Consider the following 19,231-nt stretch of genomic DNA (forward strand, 5'->3'; position numbering starts at 1 on the left):
GCCCAACCCGTGAACCGGGCCCCAAGTGTCCTCTTTTTACCTGGGACAAGGAGAGTTTACTTGTGCACAACGTGACCTGCAAGCAGGTCTCAAGCATCTTCACCACACTCCCTTTGCTAGGGATCCCCAGTCATGACGAGTGAACCAGGCCAGCTTAATCAGACCATGGTTTAAGTGATTTAGCTCCATCAGCTGCACTCTCCGAAGTTGCAGCAAGAGCCAAGAGACCAGCTGAGATAGGCACATGGGGAGTGGTCAGCCTGCACATGCACGGGCAGCCTGTGTGGGGCATGTGGCAGATCTGAGAGGGAGCGGAAAGCAGAGCAGCAGACTGGGATGGGGTGGGGATTGGAGTGGCACCTTGGGAGGCTTCAAATCTGTACCACACCTGCTAAAAAAAGGTTGCCCCTCCCCACTGCTAACCCAGTGGATGTAGACTGGTACACGCAGAAGCATGCCGTGAAAAAGTGGACGGGATGAGACCCCAGCCAGGTCAGCCCCACACAGCAGGATGAGATCCATGGACCGGATCCAACCCAAAGACTGCAGAGTGACGTGTGCCACCAATTTTAATCTGGGGACTGTGCACTCCACGTATCAAACCATTACCCACAACTGGGGTTTCTGCTGCAGCACTGCTACCTTTTGGCTTCCCTCACACAGGCTAGGACCTCAGTCCTACCACTTAGAGAGGCAGGGAAGAAGGGGGCATGGAGCGATCCAAGGATACAGTAAGATGTGAACCTGGTGGAAGTCACCACTACGCTGGGAACAAGTGGAAAGAGCCAACACTGACACTTCTAACAGGATACAGATTGGGGATAGTTCAATTTGGGCTTTGGTACAGCGTCTGACAAAGCTTTAGACTTGGAATACAAAGTTAACATCCCGGGAATTCCTCTCGCTGCAATTACCACTGCGCAGGTCAGCGGTTTGCTGTGGCAATGGCTGCTTTGTCATCTGTATGTCAGACATCCCACAGCAGGGCAGCTGCAAGCTATGCAGAGTTAGCATTTTTAAAAAGGATTATCTGGGAGTGCCTTTGAGCACGTGAGGTCCATTCAGCTTGGGTCAGTATGGGAAGAGACCTGGGTGGCCACTTGCTAGATTAAGAAGACAAGAAAGATGATCGCACATGGGACGACAGGGAGGAAGTAGGATTATTCCCCAAGGTCCAAGCAGGAAAGAGCAAAACAAGCTTCAGACAGAGTCTAGTGCAGTCCTTGCTCCCAGGCCAGACCCTGCCCACTTATTTAGACCTATCCTAGGCTGCATTAAAGGCTGCAGCAACTTCTAAGAAGGGAGTGCTTTCCTTGGCTTGCACAGACACTCAGCTCGTTTTGAAAGCTGTTTCTCTCCGAGTCTACAGACTGATGCTGAATGCATTTCTACACACAAAATCTCCATGAAGTGCTTACTCTGAAGGAGAATGATAGTTTAAATATCAAGGCCAATGTGGATTTGCAAAGGGCTGAAAGAGCACAAGGCTGTCGATTCATTAATCCATTTTCAACTGACAACAGAAGTCTCTACAAAGGTTAGATCTGTATTAAAAACGCTGCACAACCTCTCTTCCCATTTCAGACTGTTGATTTCTGCCAGGTTCAGGCAGCCGAGCCTCAAAACAGGGTCGTTTACAATGGTTGCTAAGTCAGGTTTCCCCGTTTCCGTCAGGTCGTTTTACAACAGTGCTTCTGTCCAGACCACGCCCTTGTGCACCGCTCCACTGGGGCATTTGGTTACCTTACGTTCTGGGTGGGATTCCACCTTTCGGAGGGCAGTTCTCCACTCTGTGGGTCATCTACCGGTGGGTGAAGAATTGAAATACATACGTCTCCATTCTGAAAAAAAAAAAAGTGGAAAGATTCAGTATGCATTAGCCACCTTATTAGAGCCACTGAAGTGCTGTTTGACCCAAGTGCTTTGGATAACTTTTGAACAACTAAACCCTGGGAGTGGGGGGGGGAAAAAAAAAAGAAAAGTTGGGATGGCTATGCAACTAAACTCCATGGGCAACAGCACTCAGTACAAACAGCACTCACTACTTTACATGTAGAGCCATGGTCTTTGCACCTAAGGACAGTGAGCATACCAGTACTCGGCATTAAGTTTTTTGTTCAAGCCACTGAGCTATTTTTTTTAGAAACTGCAACAAGGCAAAAAATATAGGAAGGGCAGCAAATACTAAGAAAAAAAGTCATGAGTCTCAAAAAACCTACAATTCCTTAGTTTGTAACCGATTGCGCCGACAGCTACAATATGTGAACAGCAGTCACGTGGGATCCAAGGCGCGAGAGCAGATTTTGCGTTCCAAATGGTCACTGCAATATCCACCTAAATCACGGGTAATCCTTCAGAGGACACAGTGGTCTACCCATGACCTTCACTTCTTGCAGAGGATGAAGTTTTAAGGGACTAGAGAATGTCAGCAAGTATAAAATAGCATTACCTCTCTCAGGCAAGCTCAGGGGGTGCAAGGTTTTTGAAGATACAGTTTAGCATCTTACTGCTTCCTAAGCAGTAGCAGAGACGCACACTGAACGCCGCACAAAATTGCACCCGAGTTGCACACTTGCTTAGCGAGTCTGTAAGTAAAAGAAAGGAGTAGTGCATTTATTCCCTCATCTGGACTCTTACAGACGTGCTCTCCTCCGGCAGGTGCTCAGCTGACTTCTGAGAGGCGGGAGCCCTGGCAGCGCTCTCGCTGGAACGTGACAGTGGATCAGACAGGTTGGGATGGTGTTGAATATCTCCTTCCAGACTCAGTAACTCCAGACACCACGCGAGACTACCCGGGGAGGGGAGATAAGGGGAAGGCAGAAGGTCTCTGAAGGATGCACAAGACTTTGCTGCAACATCCCAAAGGAAAAAGGGATTGTTGCGGTGCATAACTGAATCCTTTCAGCCATACAGCACATGTAGCCTGACCATCGGGGACACAGACGGGAAACAGCACATTTAAGATTTGCACCTCTGGTGTGTACACTTTTAGGAACTGTTCTGAATCCGTCTCACACAAGCATGTGGATACCATTCACAGTACAGTGGCAATACTATAGGCAAGCTTGGCTTTATTCTGCGTTTCACAGGAACAACAAAGGAAGTTTGTAAATTTTGCCTCTACGCTTCCTACTTGCCCCGGGGAGAGCCGCCTTCCGTTCCAAATGGATGTTCCTTGATAACAGCCCTCCCACCCCCTTTACAGCAAGTTTATGCAGAGCGAGACCCCTGCTCTGCTCAGCAGGCTACAGAAACGCAAGTAAAACGTACAGCAAAGAAAAGTGACAGCCAGTGGCCAAGAGAGCTCGTTCCTGTCTTGCATTTCAGCGACGATGCCTTCCCACGTTCTGAACCCGACTGACCCACGTGGTTCACTCTGCGCTCCCAACTAAAAGCAGCATTGCCAGGGCAGGGGCCTGCCTACAGCACTCCCACTTGGTAAAGGTTTGCCAGAGCCCTGCTGTGACAGTCTTAGTCATGGATTGTTTCAGCCTCAAGCACTCCTTCCCATTTATCCTTAAATGACTTATCAGCATTTCAGTAGCAATCAGTGAGTGCTGTCCTCCCACACCGAAGGAGGAGACCCTGCCCTAGCCAAGAACTTGCACTCCAGGGGTATCACTGTTTCCCACCCACACTGCACCCAGGCTAACAGCTTCTCCAAGACCACAGCATCCCAGCGACTCCCCTTCTGAAGGAGTCAACAGGATAAGCTACCTCCCGAGTGTCACCCATGCAGTACAGACACAGCCCACGTTTATCTGGCACTGACTTCGAGGTGCAGCTTTTATGCTGCGCTGCGTTTCGGAGGAGCGGGTTGTAGCCGTGTTGGTCAAAGGACGCAGGCAGACAAAGTTCTTTGGGTAAATGATCTCTTTTATTAGAGCAACTAAAATAGTTGGAAAAAATTGTTCTCTGCAAGCTTTCTGGCACAAACATCCTTCTTCAAGCTGCTCTTGACCCGGTGCCCGAAGAAAGGCGTTGGTTCTCTGCAGGCTTTCAGGCACAGGGACAACAGCAGACTCTCCCTATGCCTGAAGAAGGGTGTTTGTGCCCGAAAGCTTGCAGGGAACAATTTTTCCAACTATTTAGTTCGTCTAGTAAAAGAGATCACATTTACCCAAGGAACCTTGCATCTCACTGTGGTCTCTCAGGCGCACTATACATAGTTGAAGGTTTCAGGTTCACGGATGCCAGCCAAGCACTTAAGGCATGGACAAACTATGCCTAGTTAGCAGGGTGGAGAGGGGATGAATTTTCTACACAGCAGCTGATTCAAGAGCTGGGTCTGTGCACCTGCCCCTATGTTAGTTATAGTAAGTGAAAGCCAAAACGCATGTAGCTTGAAACTCAGTCAAACAGGGCTAAACTGATCGAGTTTAGTTTTCACTTACTGTAGCATCAGAGCAGGCACACAGGCAGCTACATGGCAGCTGAGCAGCGATTAAACATCCCTGTGCCCTTTTCACCTGCTGCTGTCTGTTCCTTTGTCCACATGTTGAGGTGCTCACCTAAACGTATCAGTGACACTCGTGCTGTAGGGTTTGCTGGCTTTGCAGGATACTTCTCCAGCCAGGAGACAGTAAGCAGAAGGACAACACAGCACCTTCGAGCTTCCAGATAAAAGCTAGCAGTGCTAAAGGTACAGAGAACACAAACCAGTGAATTCCCTTGTGGCTTTTCATAGGGGAAAGCAGCAGATTTTGGACCCGCCGTCCTTGCAACTTGGAGAGTTGTAGATACGGAGGTTACAAACTGCTTATTAATACTATGCCCTGCACTGGCTGTATTAATGTTTCCTACCAGTGTGTACAGCACCAGCGTCAAAAAACTGGCCCAGGAAAGTGCCGTTGGGAGTCCAGCAGAGGGAAGCTGAACTCCGGGAAAGGCCTCCGCAGCGACATGCGGAGCAGCTGTAGCCCAGGGTAAGCACACGGATTAGCTGGTACTTTGCTGTGCCAGGAGGTCAGAGGAAGTTTAAGGAGCAACAGGGAGGGCAAAGGAGCAGCTCTTCCTTTTCAGCAGTGACGTCTCACCTGGCACCAGCAATCGGGGGACAGGGACAGCAAGGACAGGCCGGATGGGCTGGTACACGAGGCTAAGTGTAGCCGCAGGGGGAGAAGAGATCGTTATAAACAGCTGGAGGATGTAAGCAAAGGTGGTACGAGGGGGAGTAACTGGATAGGACAAAAGGGGAAATCGTGGCTGATGATTGCTGGGCTTCCCGAGGGTTGGATTTCACATGACGCCGAAGCCCTCTTGCTGGGGGACATTAAAGCTGGCGCTAAGCACAGACCTGGCAACAGAAACAGACGGCCAAGGGAGCTGGATGTGGCAGATATCCGATTCCTAGCAGGGTGCGATTAAAATCGGGTTTCCTTTAAAGCCCATTTTAATCAGAACCCCCTCAATGGACTTCCCACGCTGCCTCATTAGCATCTTTTATAGAGCACTTGGATCCTTTTGTCTGCCACACCTTACAAGACCGTGGAGCATGGGGAAGAGGTCGTCCAGTCCATCTCCCTGTTCCAAGGCAGGATTAGCCGTACCTCATCCATTCCCAACAGGTGTGGGCCTAATCTGATCTGAAAAGCCTCCAGCAATGGAGCCCGTAACTCCCCTTGGTAATCTATTCCAGCAGCTGCTTCTGCCAATGTCCAACCTAAATCTCCCTTGTTACAGTATAAGCCCAGTACTTCTTGCCCTATCCTCAGTGGACATGCAACAGCCTTTTACGTACCAGGGACCCATACCTCCCCTACGTCTTCTCCCGGGAGAAGTAAAAATGAGTTTTGCTGCTTCTTGAGAACAGAAGTTAGAAGTTTCCTAAGACCCCTAGGCAGCTGCTGTTCTCCTCCAGACTTTCAGCAGGTCCGTACCCTTCTTGAACTGGGGTGGGCACATGATTCGGCACTCACAAGGTCTCAGCTGGAGCAGAGTGAAAGGATTACTTCACATGTCTAACACTGGGAGGCACAAACAGTAGCATCCTGTGTTTGTTTTTGTGCAACAGTACACCACTGCTGACTCACGCTGTTTGTGATCTGTAACCCACCCATCATCTGCAGAGTCAACTGCTCCCCACTTTGTATTTGGGCTGTTGATACATGCCAAGTACAACAGCTGGGAATCGTCCTTATTGAATGGCACCTGTTTCAGGCCACGTCTCCAGGTCATTTCGATTCCTGATCCTACCTTCCAAAGTTCTTGCAACTCTTCCCAGGGTAGGATCATTTGCACATGTACCTCCCCCTTCCACCTGCCAAATCATTAATACAAATATTAGCCAGTGTCGCAACCAGAACAGGCCCCTGAAGAGCTCCTCCCGGCACTGACCTCTCAGGTGGACAGGATGCCATTGGTAACTACTCGAGTAGCCATGCTCCCAATTCACAGTAGCTTCATCAAGACCAGTGGGAGCCAACCTGTGCATCAGGTGTGCCGCAAGTCAGCCCCCCGTCGTCCCCAAGTGCCACTCTGATCCTTTCCTCGGCTTTCCTCTTCCCTGCCCTCTGCTCCCTGCTCAGTCTGCTGCTCTGCTCCCTATCCCATCTGCCACTATACTTGTCCTCTCCTGTCTGCCATGTGCCAGACCCGATTTAGACCCCCTCTCCCTAACTTATGGAAACAGCATGCAGGCCTGTATTAAAAGCCTTACTAGAGTTGAGATGCATCGCATCACATCTACTGCTTCCTCCTCATACTGAAGGGCCCGTTACCTGGACAGGGAAGGAAATAAGGGCGTCCAGTATGGGTTCATGGTGAATCCAAGAAGGCTGTTACTCATCACCTTTTTTTTACCTTCTTGGGACTCGCAAACAGATTGCTTGCTTGTTCCAATGGCTTTCTGGGAACGGACTTCTGGCAGCAGCAAGCCTCCAGCACTTCTGCCCGTTTACTCTCGACGGATTGTCATTTGTAGCTGTCCTGCTTCGCGTCCACCGCTCGGCCTTCCTACCTGTGTAACAGCCTACCGATTCCACCCGCCTCAGACTCCCTTGCTTCTTCCTAGTGTCTTGTGTTTAGGGCCAGGTCCACACAAGAACCAAGCAGATGGTAGGTGCCTAAATCCAAACCTGTGATCAAACCCCCCTTGCTGGATGGCTGCCTGTAGTTGCCTCCCAGAGGCAGCTGCATCTGCTTAGCAAGTCCCTTTTTCACCTGGAGGTTCCCTAAACATCAGTTCTGCATGCTCCTGAATGCACCCAAATCTGAGATGCAAGGTGCCCGAACCCCTGCCTAAGCCCATTAAGAATTCACAAGCTAGGCACAGCAGCACCCAAGCCACAAGGGCCCCCACCTGGCAGGTATATTCTCAGCTTGCTTAATGCTTTGGACAGCACCAGTTTCAGTACAAAAAAAAAATTTTTCGGCCACAGCTGCTTTCAAGCACACCTGCAGAGGCAGCAAGGCCTGCCCTCCGTACCAGAGCAGAGAGGCTCGAGGGGAAGACCTGCGTTCTAGGCCCTCCTCAACGTGAGGCACAAACCCACATCTCTCGCAGAATCCTCTAACCATCAGGCTACAGGCTGGATGGGTCCCTTCAGGCCAGACACTGAAGACAATTACTGTACAGCCAAGGGCGTGTGATTAACAGGGCCAGGAAAAGAAGAGAGGCCTTACGGGTGCCCCAATCCTAACCCGTTTTGCAGCCTGGAGGTCAGAGCACTGTCTGGTGAAGTGGGAGAACACAGCAGCCACATCCGGTCACATTTGGAGCCAACAGCATGGATGCCATGTGCATCCACCACTCGGCAGGCTCTGCGACTGCCAAGGGACTGGAAACTTGGACAGCCTTTATGCACCACCCAGCACTCATCTACAATGCAACACAGCTTAGGTGGGAACGAAGCACCTACATGGACAAATCTGGAGCCAAGCTCCTGTGTGCTGTAGCTCAATGGGACCCTTTTTTAGCACCCACCAGTGCTCAGCAGTAGGCCTGTGAGAAAAAAATCGGGAAGTATTCGATTCGGATTCAGCAGACAGCGATTCAATTTGGAGATTTGGATCACTGTACCAAACTGATTCGGCCAAACTGGCTTTGGAAGATTCAGCGCCGATTCAGAGATTTGGCAATTCAGCCATAGAGTGTAATGCGGAATCACTGAAATACCTATAACTGTGTCATTTTTTGGCAGATTTGGATGGAAACAGCAGGGATGGCAGCAGGCTTCATGCAGTCAGAAGGGGCTACGTTTCAAGGAGATAGGTGTAGGGCTTTCTGGGAAACTGCACCTCAAACTGCTGAAAGCAAAACTGAGTGTTACGTGTGCGTGCTGAGGCAGATTTGGATGAAACCAGCAGGGATAGTAGCCTGTAACAGGGGGCCTTCCCAGTGCCAGTAGATCTCTGCCTGCCCACCTGTTTCTGGGCCAGCGGCCTGCCCCTCTCTTGCTCAAGTAGAGGCAACTCACAAAAGGGACAGATGGGCTGCAGACAGAGGCTTTTATGCTGTTTCTATGTCCCGCCCACAGAGCACTGCGATTGGAAGGGGACTCAGGGAAACATCACAGTCACTGGCCAGCTACAGATGTCAGTCTTCCCCACCCTGCTCCCCCTCCCTCTTCTCAGTTTCTACAGCTACCCCAAATTAAGTAGTTTGGGGTTGGCGTTGACCTGGATCACATGCTGCAGTGTGGCTGCCTCAAGTCAGTCCTGCTTAGGTGCATGCAAAAAGCAATTTGGATTTGACCCCAAATAAGCTGACATTCATATTTTCAAATCCAGAGGAAGGAGTTTTCACAAACGATTTTGATTAAATTTCAAAGTTCATTCGGTCAAACACATGACAACTAAGCCACAACAGAGAAGGCTGCTTGAAGGAAGTGAGGATTAGTTTTAGATGTGGATTAAAATCCCCCAAAAAACTGTATAGGAAAAAAAACCCCAAACAAAACCACACAGCCTCTCACACCCAAAACTAAGTTTCCCCCATTTCAACTTCCCCACCACGGCAGACTTGCAGAGTGGCTGCACACCGCTACACAAACCTTTCACCTCTAGTAAGCAGCTAAATTTCAAGCCATCAAGCCTAAATTGTGACACAGACACTTAGAATAGGGACAACGAAGGCACAGAGTGAAACGTTCAACGCCATACGCATAAACCTTAAGACTCAACACCATTAACAGGAAAAAAAATTCCTCAAAAGCAGCAAAGGTACCTTACCTCATAGATGTTGGGGTGCCACATTTTGGTCAGGAATCTGAAGGTAGGTGGTGAGTATGGATAGTCGATAGGAAATTTAATGTGAGCCTGCAACAACAACAGAGAGAACCTTAGTTTTCAAGGCACAGAACATTTGGAGACCACATCAGCATCTCTCATCTCCAGCCCCCCCAGTATGACCGGTTATAAAGGAAGCAAAATCCCCCATTTTAGACTAGTGCTGACATGGACCTTTTAAAACGCGCACAACAAAATATGGAGTTTAGCTCTGCCGAGCCAGGTGCGAGCGGATTGCTAATGGAAAAGGAGCATGCGTGTCCAGATGGAGTTCAGACTGGTTATTTCTGGCGAGATGGATAAGCATCTACCTCACCTTCAGATCACTCAAGCCACTCAATCGGAGCAGTCTGAACTGTTGGGAATGGGTCTCTGCTGGTAATACTGGAAGACCCGCGGGGGCTGTGGCAGTGAAAAAAACAGCCCTGCGAGGTACACCTAAAACTACGTATTTCAGTTAGCCAGTACTTCCACACCTTGGCACTCTCCACATTCAAATATTAGAAAGCTTGCATCATTTTTAGACCTGTGTAATTCATTTTGATTAAATTATAAATGTTGATAACTTCCTTGGATTATTAACAGTGAGCTGAGACACCCGGAGCTTTAAAAAAAAATATGCTGATTTTTAAATTAAAAAGTGATGGCACAGAAGCTTAGACATCAGTAAGATTTTAATCTGTGCTGAAAGGTTATAGCCAGCCTCATGGAAGTGATAAGGTTGTAGCCTGTGCTCCTTGCAGTCTCTAACACATCTCAAAGTCTGCCTTCGCTCTGCTTTTACAGCAAGGACTCCTCTCTTCTGCAAGGAGTCATAGGTAGCTGGGTCCATGACACCAAGGGACCAGTTTGGCTACTGCTAGTTTTGTTAGCAAATTGGCTTACAGTTCAGATAAGAGAGGAAGCAAACCAGAATACGAATCTAATACAAAAGTTCAGCAAAATGCCAGATAAGACCACTCCAAACCAAGATTTTTTTTTTCCCTTTTGCAATCTGCAGCTAGTAAAGCGACCAAAATGCTGGCTTGCATCCAGAGGTGCTTCTCAAGCAAATCCTGGGATGTCATTCTCCCCTTGTACTCGGCCTTGGTGAGGCCGCAGCTGGAGTCCTGCGTCCAGTTTTGGGCTCCACAATTCAAAAAGGATGTGGAGAAGCTTGAGAGAGTCCAGAGGAGAGCCACGCGCGTGATCAGAGGTCAGGAAAACAGATCTTACAACGACAGGCTGAGAGCCACGGGGCTCTTCAGCCTGGAAAAGCGCAGGCTCAGGGGTGATCTGATGGCCACCTATAAGTTTATCAGGGGTGACCACCAGGATCTGGGGGAACGTTTGCTCACCAGAGCGCCCCAAGGGATGACGAGGTCGAACAGTCACAAACTCCTGCAAGACCGTTTCAGGCTGGACATAAGGAAGAATTTCTTTACTGTCCGAGCCCCCGAGGTCTGGAACAGTCTGCCAGCGGAGGTGGTTCAAGCACCTACATTGAACACCTTCAAGAGCAAATTGGATGCTTATTTTGCTGGGATCCTATGACCCCAGCTGACTTCCTGCACTTTGGGCAGGGGGCTGAACTCGATGATCCTCTGAGGTCCCTTCCAGCCCTAATGTCTATGAAATCTCAAGATGTATAAACAAGAGCACAAAGCCCAGGACTGAACTGGATACTCTGCCGAAGAGTTTTATTACCATCCACTGGTCACTTCACCTCCCCAATCTGCTAACATCCTAACCTTGCTGCTGGGCACATCCAGCAACTTCAGCTGGAATTGGTACATTTATGGCAAGGGTGGCCAATGGCAGACTGGGGAGGGGGACAGGCAGCAAAGTGGTAGATAGGGCAGGGAGAAGAAAGCAGAGCAGCAGCCTGGTTGGGGAGCAGATTGGGTAGGGGAAAGGAACTTGCTGAATGTGAGGGGCTAACTTGTGGCATGCCTTCCAAAAAGGTAAGCCTCCAGAAAATTAAGGGCTTAACTTGAAAATGCAAATAAGAGCCTAAATTTAAAAACACAAATAGTATAACTGTGACAGACAGGCCAATTTTCCCTATTGTTGAGCTGTATTTCTTGCATGAATAGTAGATGCTAAAAACTACTGAACAGCTCATAGGGCACCAGTTCCTGGGTTGCAAGTATAGCTTTGGGGTAAATCTGAGGGCTACATGATTGCCTCTGAAGACAGAACTGCTGGAAAGCTGAATGCAATCAGTGCACTACATGCATGCAGTAAATCAATCCATGCGCTTCAGCATGTCCCACGATAGTGCTGGGCAGGACAGAACATGCGAGAAACGTTCCCTGCGAGTGCGGGCAATGAATGGTCCGACTGCGCGCTGGGACCAGCAAAGATCAGTGATGCAGACTGTGCAAACATGCAGCTTCGTCTAGCTGAACAACATGCTCGGGGCACTGAGGTAGTATTTCAAACAGAGAAGCCAAGCAGCCTTTAGCCCCAGAGGTCAGGATTTGGCCTGGCCACCTGCTGCAGCCGTAATTTGTGGGATTAAAGTACACTAGGAAAGCCCCAGAAAGCGCTAGGAAGGGGGAATTTTGCAAGGATCCCTTTCACCTCTCCATCTCCAAATCACTTCCCATTTGAAAAAGGAAATCAAACACTTCTCTGGGACGCACCCGAGAGCCAGGTCCAAGAGTATTACTCAGCACTTCGCTTTTGTAACGGAAGTGATAATTTAAAGCAGCTTTGCACCAGTTGAACGTACTTACAACATTTAAATAAGCGAGGGAAGCCAAGAGTTTAGGGAAATGCTGCCAGATGGCTGACGGAGGCTCACTAACCACAAGAGCTGGGAACCCAGCTCTCTCACCAGAAACTCAATCCCTAAAACGCAGCCAATTATTCCGCTCATTGGAGAAAGAGGCAGTTGTTTTTGGAGAACAAGTTTATTCTCCACCACCTCACTGGCCTGAAGACTTCTGGATACTTCATGGGACTAATGGAAAGGGGCTCATGAGACTGGTCATGTTTGGTGCCATGCTAATTTAGCGCCAGAGACCCAGGGTGGGTGGCACTTGGTCCAGCCAGACCTCAACTCAAAGTGGAGATGTACAGCGAGTGCTTTGGGAGGCTCCAGACAAAGCTCTGGAAAAGACACCGTGCAAGCACCGAGGTGACTATATTTACACTTCCGATTTCCTAAGCCCCTTTAACGAGGATGCAGGGAGTGAGCACAGCAACCACGCTGCGAATGCTTGCTCTCTGCCCTGCTCTGATACCACTGCATGTGGAGGCAGGTGTAGGGTCAGACCTGCATTTTCCCCTTGGCAGCCCTTTGTTTTTGGAAATACCAAGGGGAGCAAAGCAGATCACGGTCGTTTTTTATTATGCCGGATGAAATGGCCTGGCTGAGGACCGCTTCCCACGTCATTATTTGACACGCTGTTCAGCCTCTTCGACTGGCGCACTGACACCACGGTCCGCAATTTCCACAGATTCGTGGGCGCAGTGCAGCTATTTTAGTTGACGACTTCCTGTTCTCTTGCCTAACGTAGCCCAGATGCTCTCATTAGTGATCCATATTTGGAGTGTGTTATTTGGTTTTCCCCATTACTCCATACCACGTTATTTAAACTGGGTCAAACAAAGCAGTTGAGGGAAACCTCAGAAAGCTAAACTAGCCGTTCCAATAGCAGGTTACATTAGTAGGCGCTACTGAAGTAAACCAAAAAGTTTCCAGCCCTTCCTTAAGGAAGCTTTGAGAGCCAGTCGCTACAGACCGCGTATAGCAATTAACTGTGGTCTTTCCCATTTAGCAATCATTTTTAGAAATATTTAGTCCACCCAGTACATTACAAAGTAAGAGGGCATGATAGCATCCATTACAACCTGTACCTAACCCGAGTTTCCAAATATTTCTATTGCACTCAGCTTGCTTAGGAAAAAGGGCACATATATTTATGAGAAACCAGCAGCCTGTATTAAGATCATGAGCCTGAGATGGCGATGCAATTGCTGTAGAAAAGCATTGGTGTGTGTCAGCAAGAGCTGCAGGTACTCAGCACCTTAAAGCTTTTAGCTTGGAAGGAGTGAGAATAAGGCAGGTAACATTTCAATATCAGCACTGAAACCCTCCCCGCCAAAAAGACCAAACTGCCAAGCAGCACCAGCGAAACAGCCGCCTGCAGGGCAGAGGGCGACCCAACAACCTTAAATAGCTTGCGCCGTTCCAGTGAAGATCTGGACAAGATGAGATACTTTGGCAACTGAAAGCTGCTTAATGTGTTCCTGCCATGCTTCTGCACTTTGATTACACGAAGCAGGGGAAGGAGTAACCATCCACAGGTTATCCTGCACCGCTTCACCGCCTTCAGTCATCTGCATTTACAGCTCTAGAGCCATCAGCCCCTGAAGTATAGCATGCTATTTTAGAGATGCCTAATCGCTGTGTACACGAGGCTGTTAGATTTGTAAAAACAGCACCGGCCCCTTGATTCTTCTGCTTGATTGGCAATACGCTGGCTTCCAACTGTTGCTCATCACTGTTTTCAGCATTTGCATTCTCGGTGAAAGCCCGCTGCAGCATCTGTATCCACGATGCATGCTGTACGTGCAAGGCAGAAGGCCAGCACAAGTACTGGAACAACAGACCACGGGCATGTTAAACTTTAATATCTAACCCCACAAAATGCCTTTTACTGCTTGCCGGTACATCACGCCTTTTTAAAATTCACCTAATGGATTTCTCTCTTCCACATTAAGCCTGGATTATTGAATGTGGCATTTAATACTGCACACAAAGACACACAGTGGAGGTCATCGGTAAGTACTAACAGCCGGGCTAGCAGGCTGGTCTAGAAGCTAGAGCAACTTGATGCTCTCCAGCCTCCGAACCTGAAAGACCAGCGATTGTAGCGAGGCCAACCTGCCTAGTGAATTATGCCAAAGCTTCCACATCAACTTTTCATAGCCGCACACTACATCTCAGTCGGTGATTGAGGCTGGTACAGTGCATAGCTCTACCCGCAAACGAGAAGCGAAGCAACAGAAGCACCATGCAACTGCAGCTCATCTGGTGCTTCCGGCTGATGCTTTCGACAAAAGATAGTACAGGGGTGGGCAAAACATGGCCTGCAGACCAGATCCAGCCTGCCAAGGGACTCCATTTAGCCCATGGTCCCTCAGCCCATCCACCCTGCACCCACTGCCAGGTGGGGTCTCCGTGTAGAGCAGCCTGGGACCCCCGTGGGCAGGGTGCACTCAGCTGGGCGGATGGGAGGGCAGGTGCTGGGATTGTGGGATGGGGACAAGCTGCAATCTGCTCCGCACACGTCCCTGCCTGCAGAACTGGCTCCCATCACAGGGACGTACGAGGAGTGGATTGCAGCTCTGCCCCGGCACATCACCACCCCACGATCCTGGCCCCAACTCCCATCCACTGGCCTCACCCCTAGACGCCGCTCCCTACCCGTGGCTTCATCCCATCCGCCCAGCTCAGCGCACCTGCCTGCAGGGAGTCCCGAGCTGGCATTCGCAGAGAGCCCGCCCGCCTGCCAGCGCCCTGGTGGTGGGTCTAGGGCAGATGGCCCCAGACAGGACCCATTACCCTTGCCACAGCTCACCAAAACTCCTTACGTGCCCTTCCAAACCACATCACTGCCCACCTGTGAGTTACTTGCAACTTAATGCTTGAGAACACGAGCAGCCAACTAATTCAGGCAGGCAAAACAGAACCGGCCCTTGGCACAGGGCTACCACGTCTCACTAACAGGGAAGCTGCAACAACAGTTGCAGGAGTCCAACTCAGCCTGTTCCAGGAAGCTGTTTACGAACATCAGCAAGCCTAGACATAAAACCCGAAATGGCCGTGTCACCAGTATTGACACCACCCACAGAACATGCTAAGATCATGTCTGAGCAACAAGATGACTGCAGAACCAGGGCTCCCTGGGCCAAAGTGGGATTGCCAGGAATAAGGCCTGAATTAACAGGCATTAGGAGACCTCGTGGGCATTACTAGGTCAGCAATTAGGAACCTGGTGCCCTGAGATTCTTTGAGGGGTGTCGCAAGAGGTGGGAGGAAATAAGTACAGGGCAGGCTCAGGCTCTCCCTGCCAGGCTGCTCCCCCATCCCAGTGCCCAGGCCCCGTGCAAGGAGGTAAAAGCACTGTAAGAAATAAAGTTGTTTTATTCAAATGGGGTACCACTCAATTCAGAGTTATGGAGCGGCACCGAGACAGAACAGGGTGGGAAGCGCTGGAGTAGGCCACTTTCACCCACCCCCCATCTTTTGTGGGAGTCGGGGGGAAGATGCGCTTACCTTAAATTTTGCAAGCCAGCCAGAAAAAAGACACTACAATTCCCACCTCTACTGCCTCCCAGGATGCTCTGTGATATTGCTGACTTTTCACAGTCCTGATCCCGAGATAAATCACTGGTACAGGTCACATCATCCCCCTTGGCTTCACCAAGTCCTGCCCATCTACACTGCGATCTCCGGGGCCCTGCCATTCCTTTCCCCTTTAACGAGTCTAGCTTAACTGCCCTGCTCTCTTTCCCTGATTTTTCTATTTTGCAATACTGCTATGAGCCTGGTACCAGGGAGCAACTAAAAACCAAGTAAGTCTGGAAGGGCCAAGGCTGGGACAAGTTTGCCCGGTCTCCGTGTAGCTGTGAGACCAGTTCTGTGGTGCCCGACTTTCTCTAGCAGCCGGGTTGCGGGTAATGAGAGTCAGAGCCAGAAACAAATCTCTGCATTTCCTATGCTGTGCTTCTCTCCCCTTTTGTGGGGGCTTTGTTGAGTCTTCAGGGAAGCAAGACTGAGCTCTGAACAGACACAGCAGCCCAGCAAAACTCCTCTCCTTTGCCTCCCTGAAGGGCATCTGATACCACCCAGAGACTATCCCATGTTGGATTCTCTCTAAAAAAAAAAAAAACAAAACATATCTGTATTCTGGACTGATAAAAGCTAATGAAGGAGGCTGTTAAAAATGAAAGCCTTGAGACTCTACGTTTCAAATGCTTCTAACCATTTCCTCTTCCATATTTTGGTTCTGAAAACTTCACCATGTCAAAGTTTATAACAGCCTGTCACGTGCATCTATAGAAGACATTGGTCAAAGCGGTCATCTAAGAGCTGTTTTGTGACTATATGAACATACTGGACTTGGCTGCAGCAAATGTATTTAAGTGGCATTTGTTCAACTTTGGAAGCGAAATCTCTCCTTTATACATCGGGGGGTTCTGCTTGGCAGGAAATGGATGGATCAGCCTGCCTGCGGTTCAAACACGCAAGTGCATCCGACTAGAAGCGATGGGGTAAATCCTTTAGTTTGAGCAATAATCTACCCCTGGTTAGATCCACGATCTGGGGTGTAAGACTATATTGTATATGGTTCAAGCAAGACCGAAGGCATTTCACCAAGTGCTATTCAGTGGAGGGAAAGACAGAAAGGGGCTCTGGACAGTTCAGCTGATATGCTTCCAGGCTCTTGCTATTAAATGTTTTGTGGGGGAACCATCTCACCCACATTTGAGCCTGCCCTCCACTGTGCAAACTGATGTCAACAAGCAATACCCGGAATAGTTATAAACTCCTGCAAGACTGTTTCAGGCTGGACATAAGGAAGAATTTCTTTCCTGTCCGAGCCCCCAAGGGCTGGAACAGCCTGCCAGCGGAGGTGGTTCAAGCACCTACACTGAACACCTTCAAGAGTAAATTGGATGCTTATCTTGCTGGGATCCTATGACCCCGGCTGACTTCCTGCCCTTTGGGTGGGGGCTGGACTCAATCTCCTGAGGTCCCTTCCAGCCCTAACGTTTATGAAATCTATGAAAATATGAACAGGTTTATGCCAGGCTTGCTCTGAAGAGGAACAATTCATTCATTCTCAATAAAAAAACTTCCTCCCTTTGGTATCCTAGGAATCCAGTTCAGAGATCTGAGCTTCCATGATGCATTTTACAAGTGTTCATCATTTAGGATGCCTTCACTAATCAAACAATTAGCCTGAGAGCAAACTGGAAGCACTGTTAAGTGTGAAAACATGACTCACAAGATAAAGACAATGATTTCAAATAGGAATCTACTGCATGCATACATTCTCACCCATTATGGTCCAAGTTCTCTGCAATCAGAAAACTGCTGTACCATTTTCCCATCATGAAAAAGTGAGTGAAAATTAAGAGCTGGCATTTTCTGAGAGGTACCTAGAGCCTAATGAGGGGTGCCCTGAGCTTTAAAAAGGTTGAGCACTACTGTGGTAGATCATTCAGGATCTTAAAGCAGCTTTCAATTAGCAAATCATTTCTACTCTGTAACAAAACTTTACTCCAGGCACAGTGCTGCCTAACAAAATATTGCCATTAGGGTACAGCAATAGGAGAGCTGACTCAAATGCTGAGTCAAGAGCAAGTCACTCTTGACATGCAAGGAGGTCTGAAGGCACCAGCTGCAGTAAAACTATCAGTTTAACCTGACAGTGCTCTTCCACGAGGGAGGGTTCAGCCTCAGATACAGCAAGCATCTCTTTAACATACTCTGGTGTTGCTAATTTTTTGCCAGAGCTGTTTAAAATAGCAGAGGCAGGTTGAAAGCAGACTGACGTGCCTCCCCTGGCAACAGGCTGGTCGCATGCTTCTGAAACTAGGCCCTTCCCTTGCCATGCTATTTATTCTGGTTGCTTTGTCAGCACAGGGATCAGCACACAGCTACCCCTGCCTGCATCAGCCAAAGGAGCTGCAGTGCCTGGTTTTCAATGCTAAGAGGGTTTTTACTAGCTCAGCAGCATGGGCCATCAATACGAGCAGAACAAAGCAGGGAACACATTTCAAAGCAGGACCGGACTCTGGAACGGTTCAGTACGTCACCCCACGTACGACAAGTTGGTGCCATGCGCTGGCGTGCAATGCTTGCCCGTTTTAGCCGCTCCGGCTGAGAAAGTGCTATTAGCAGAGGTGAAAAGCCACAAAGCAAAGGGTGGTACCACGCCTTCCTCTGTACTAAGACACTAGCCTACACTGCTAGCCCTGCAGCTCTTGACCCCTTCCACTTCGGTTTCAAAACCAGGTACAGAACACTTCACGTGAAGAGCTGGCATGTCGGGAATTGTGGGTCGTGCCCAGATTAGCCGAGCACAGGAAGTTTCTTCCTAGATACCATCCCCAGCCAATCTGAAATCTGGTTCTTGTCCACAGCCAGGTTGCAGTTAGAAGCTGCTGCCATGACTTAATCCTGACCTGTAACAAGCAGTCTTTCAGTAACAACAGGTCAAACGGGTTCCCTATGCCGGTCTGCAGCCATTAGCAACTTCTAGGGGGGAAAAAAAAAAAAGCTGGACATTTAGAGATTTCAACTGCTTTTCTAATCAATTAAAAAAGGTATTCCTCCTATTCTGCCTGCAAACATGATGAAAAGCGCTTAAGCGGTTGTATGCAAGTACGGATAAGTCAGAGTATTAGGGTTAGGGGCTCTGTTCTGCCCTTAAAATGACAATATTCTAGTCTGACCTCCTGCATATCTGACTTTTACCAATGAACCCAATTCTGGCTTATACAACACCACTTACAAGAACCCAGTCTATTGCAAGGCTGGTAATCGCTCTTGAAGGGGAACCTGAAGCAGCAGATTTGCCAGCAGCTGCTGAACCTGGATGCTTCCCACCCATATTTCCAGCCTGCTAAGTGCTTTAAGGAAGCTAGGACCCTCTCTGCCCCAATTTTTAATCTAAGCTTCAGGAAACCAGTTCCAAGGATGCAAGAGAGGATGTTTGCTGCGCATGCGTTTTGTGACGTTGCACCAAGCACCTGCCCTTCACAGTCCTCCGTCCCCTGCCAAAGCCTCAAACCCAAGTTTGCATCACTTGATGGGGAAGCCTTTGTTTTGAAGACATGGCATGACTAACAGGAGCAGAAAGGCTAGAAGAATTCCATACGCCTTTTTTATCCTCTGATGGGAGAACCTGCAGTGTCACCTAGATGTGGCTAGAAGCGAGGCTGGTGACTATGGGTACCTCTTCTGAGAAAGCGCCAGGTCTTCAAGGAGACTAGACAA

At 49.1% G+C, this 19,231-nt stretch overlaps 1 protein-coding gene across 1 annotated transcript in view; it reads right to left on the reverse strand.

Moving 5' to 3' along the window:
- Positions 1-19,231, reverse strand: part of UBE2R2 (ubiquitin conjugating enzyme E2 R2) — a 70,037-nt gene that overhangs the window by 5,723 nt on the left and 45,083 nt on the right. Inside the window, exons 2-3 of the mRNA XM_090037605.1 lie at positions 9,172-9,258; positions 1,744-1,841 (exon numbers count right to left, since the gene is read on the reverse strand). Of these exons, the coding sequence (XP_089893731.1) occupies positions 1,744-1,841; positions 9,172-9,258 (185 nt within the window). The remainder of the gene's footprint in view (positions 1-1,743; positions 1,842-9,171; positions 9,259-19,231) is intronic.

The sequence above is a fragment of the Crocodylus siamensis genome, chromosome 3 (genome assembly GCF_052110815.1).
Source record: "Crocodylus siamensis isolate JL-2025a chromosome 3, ASM5211081v1, whole genome shotgun sequence".
NCBI classification, from domain to species: Eukaryota; Metazoa; Chordata; order Crocodylia; family Crocodylidae; genus Crocodylus; species Crocodylus siamensis.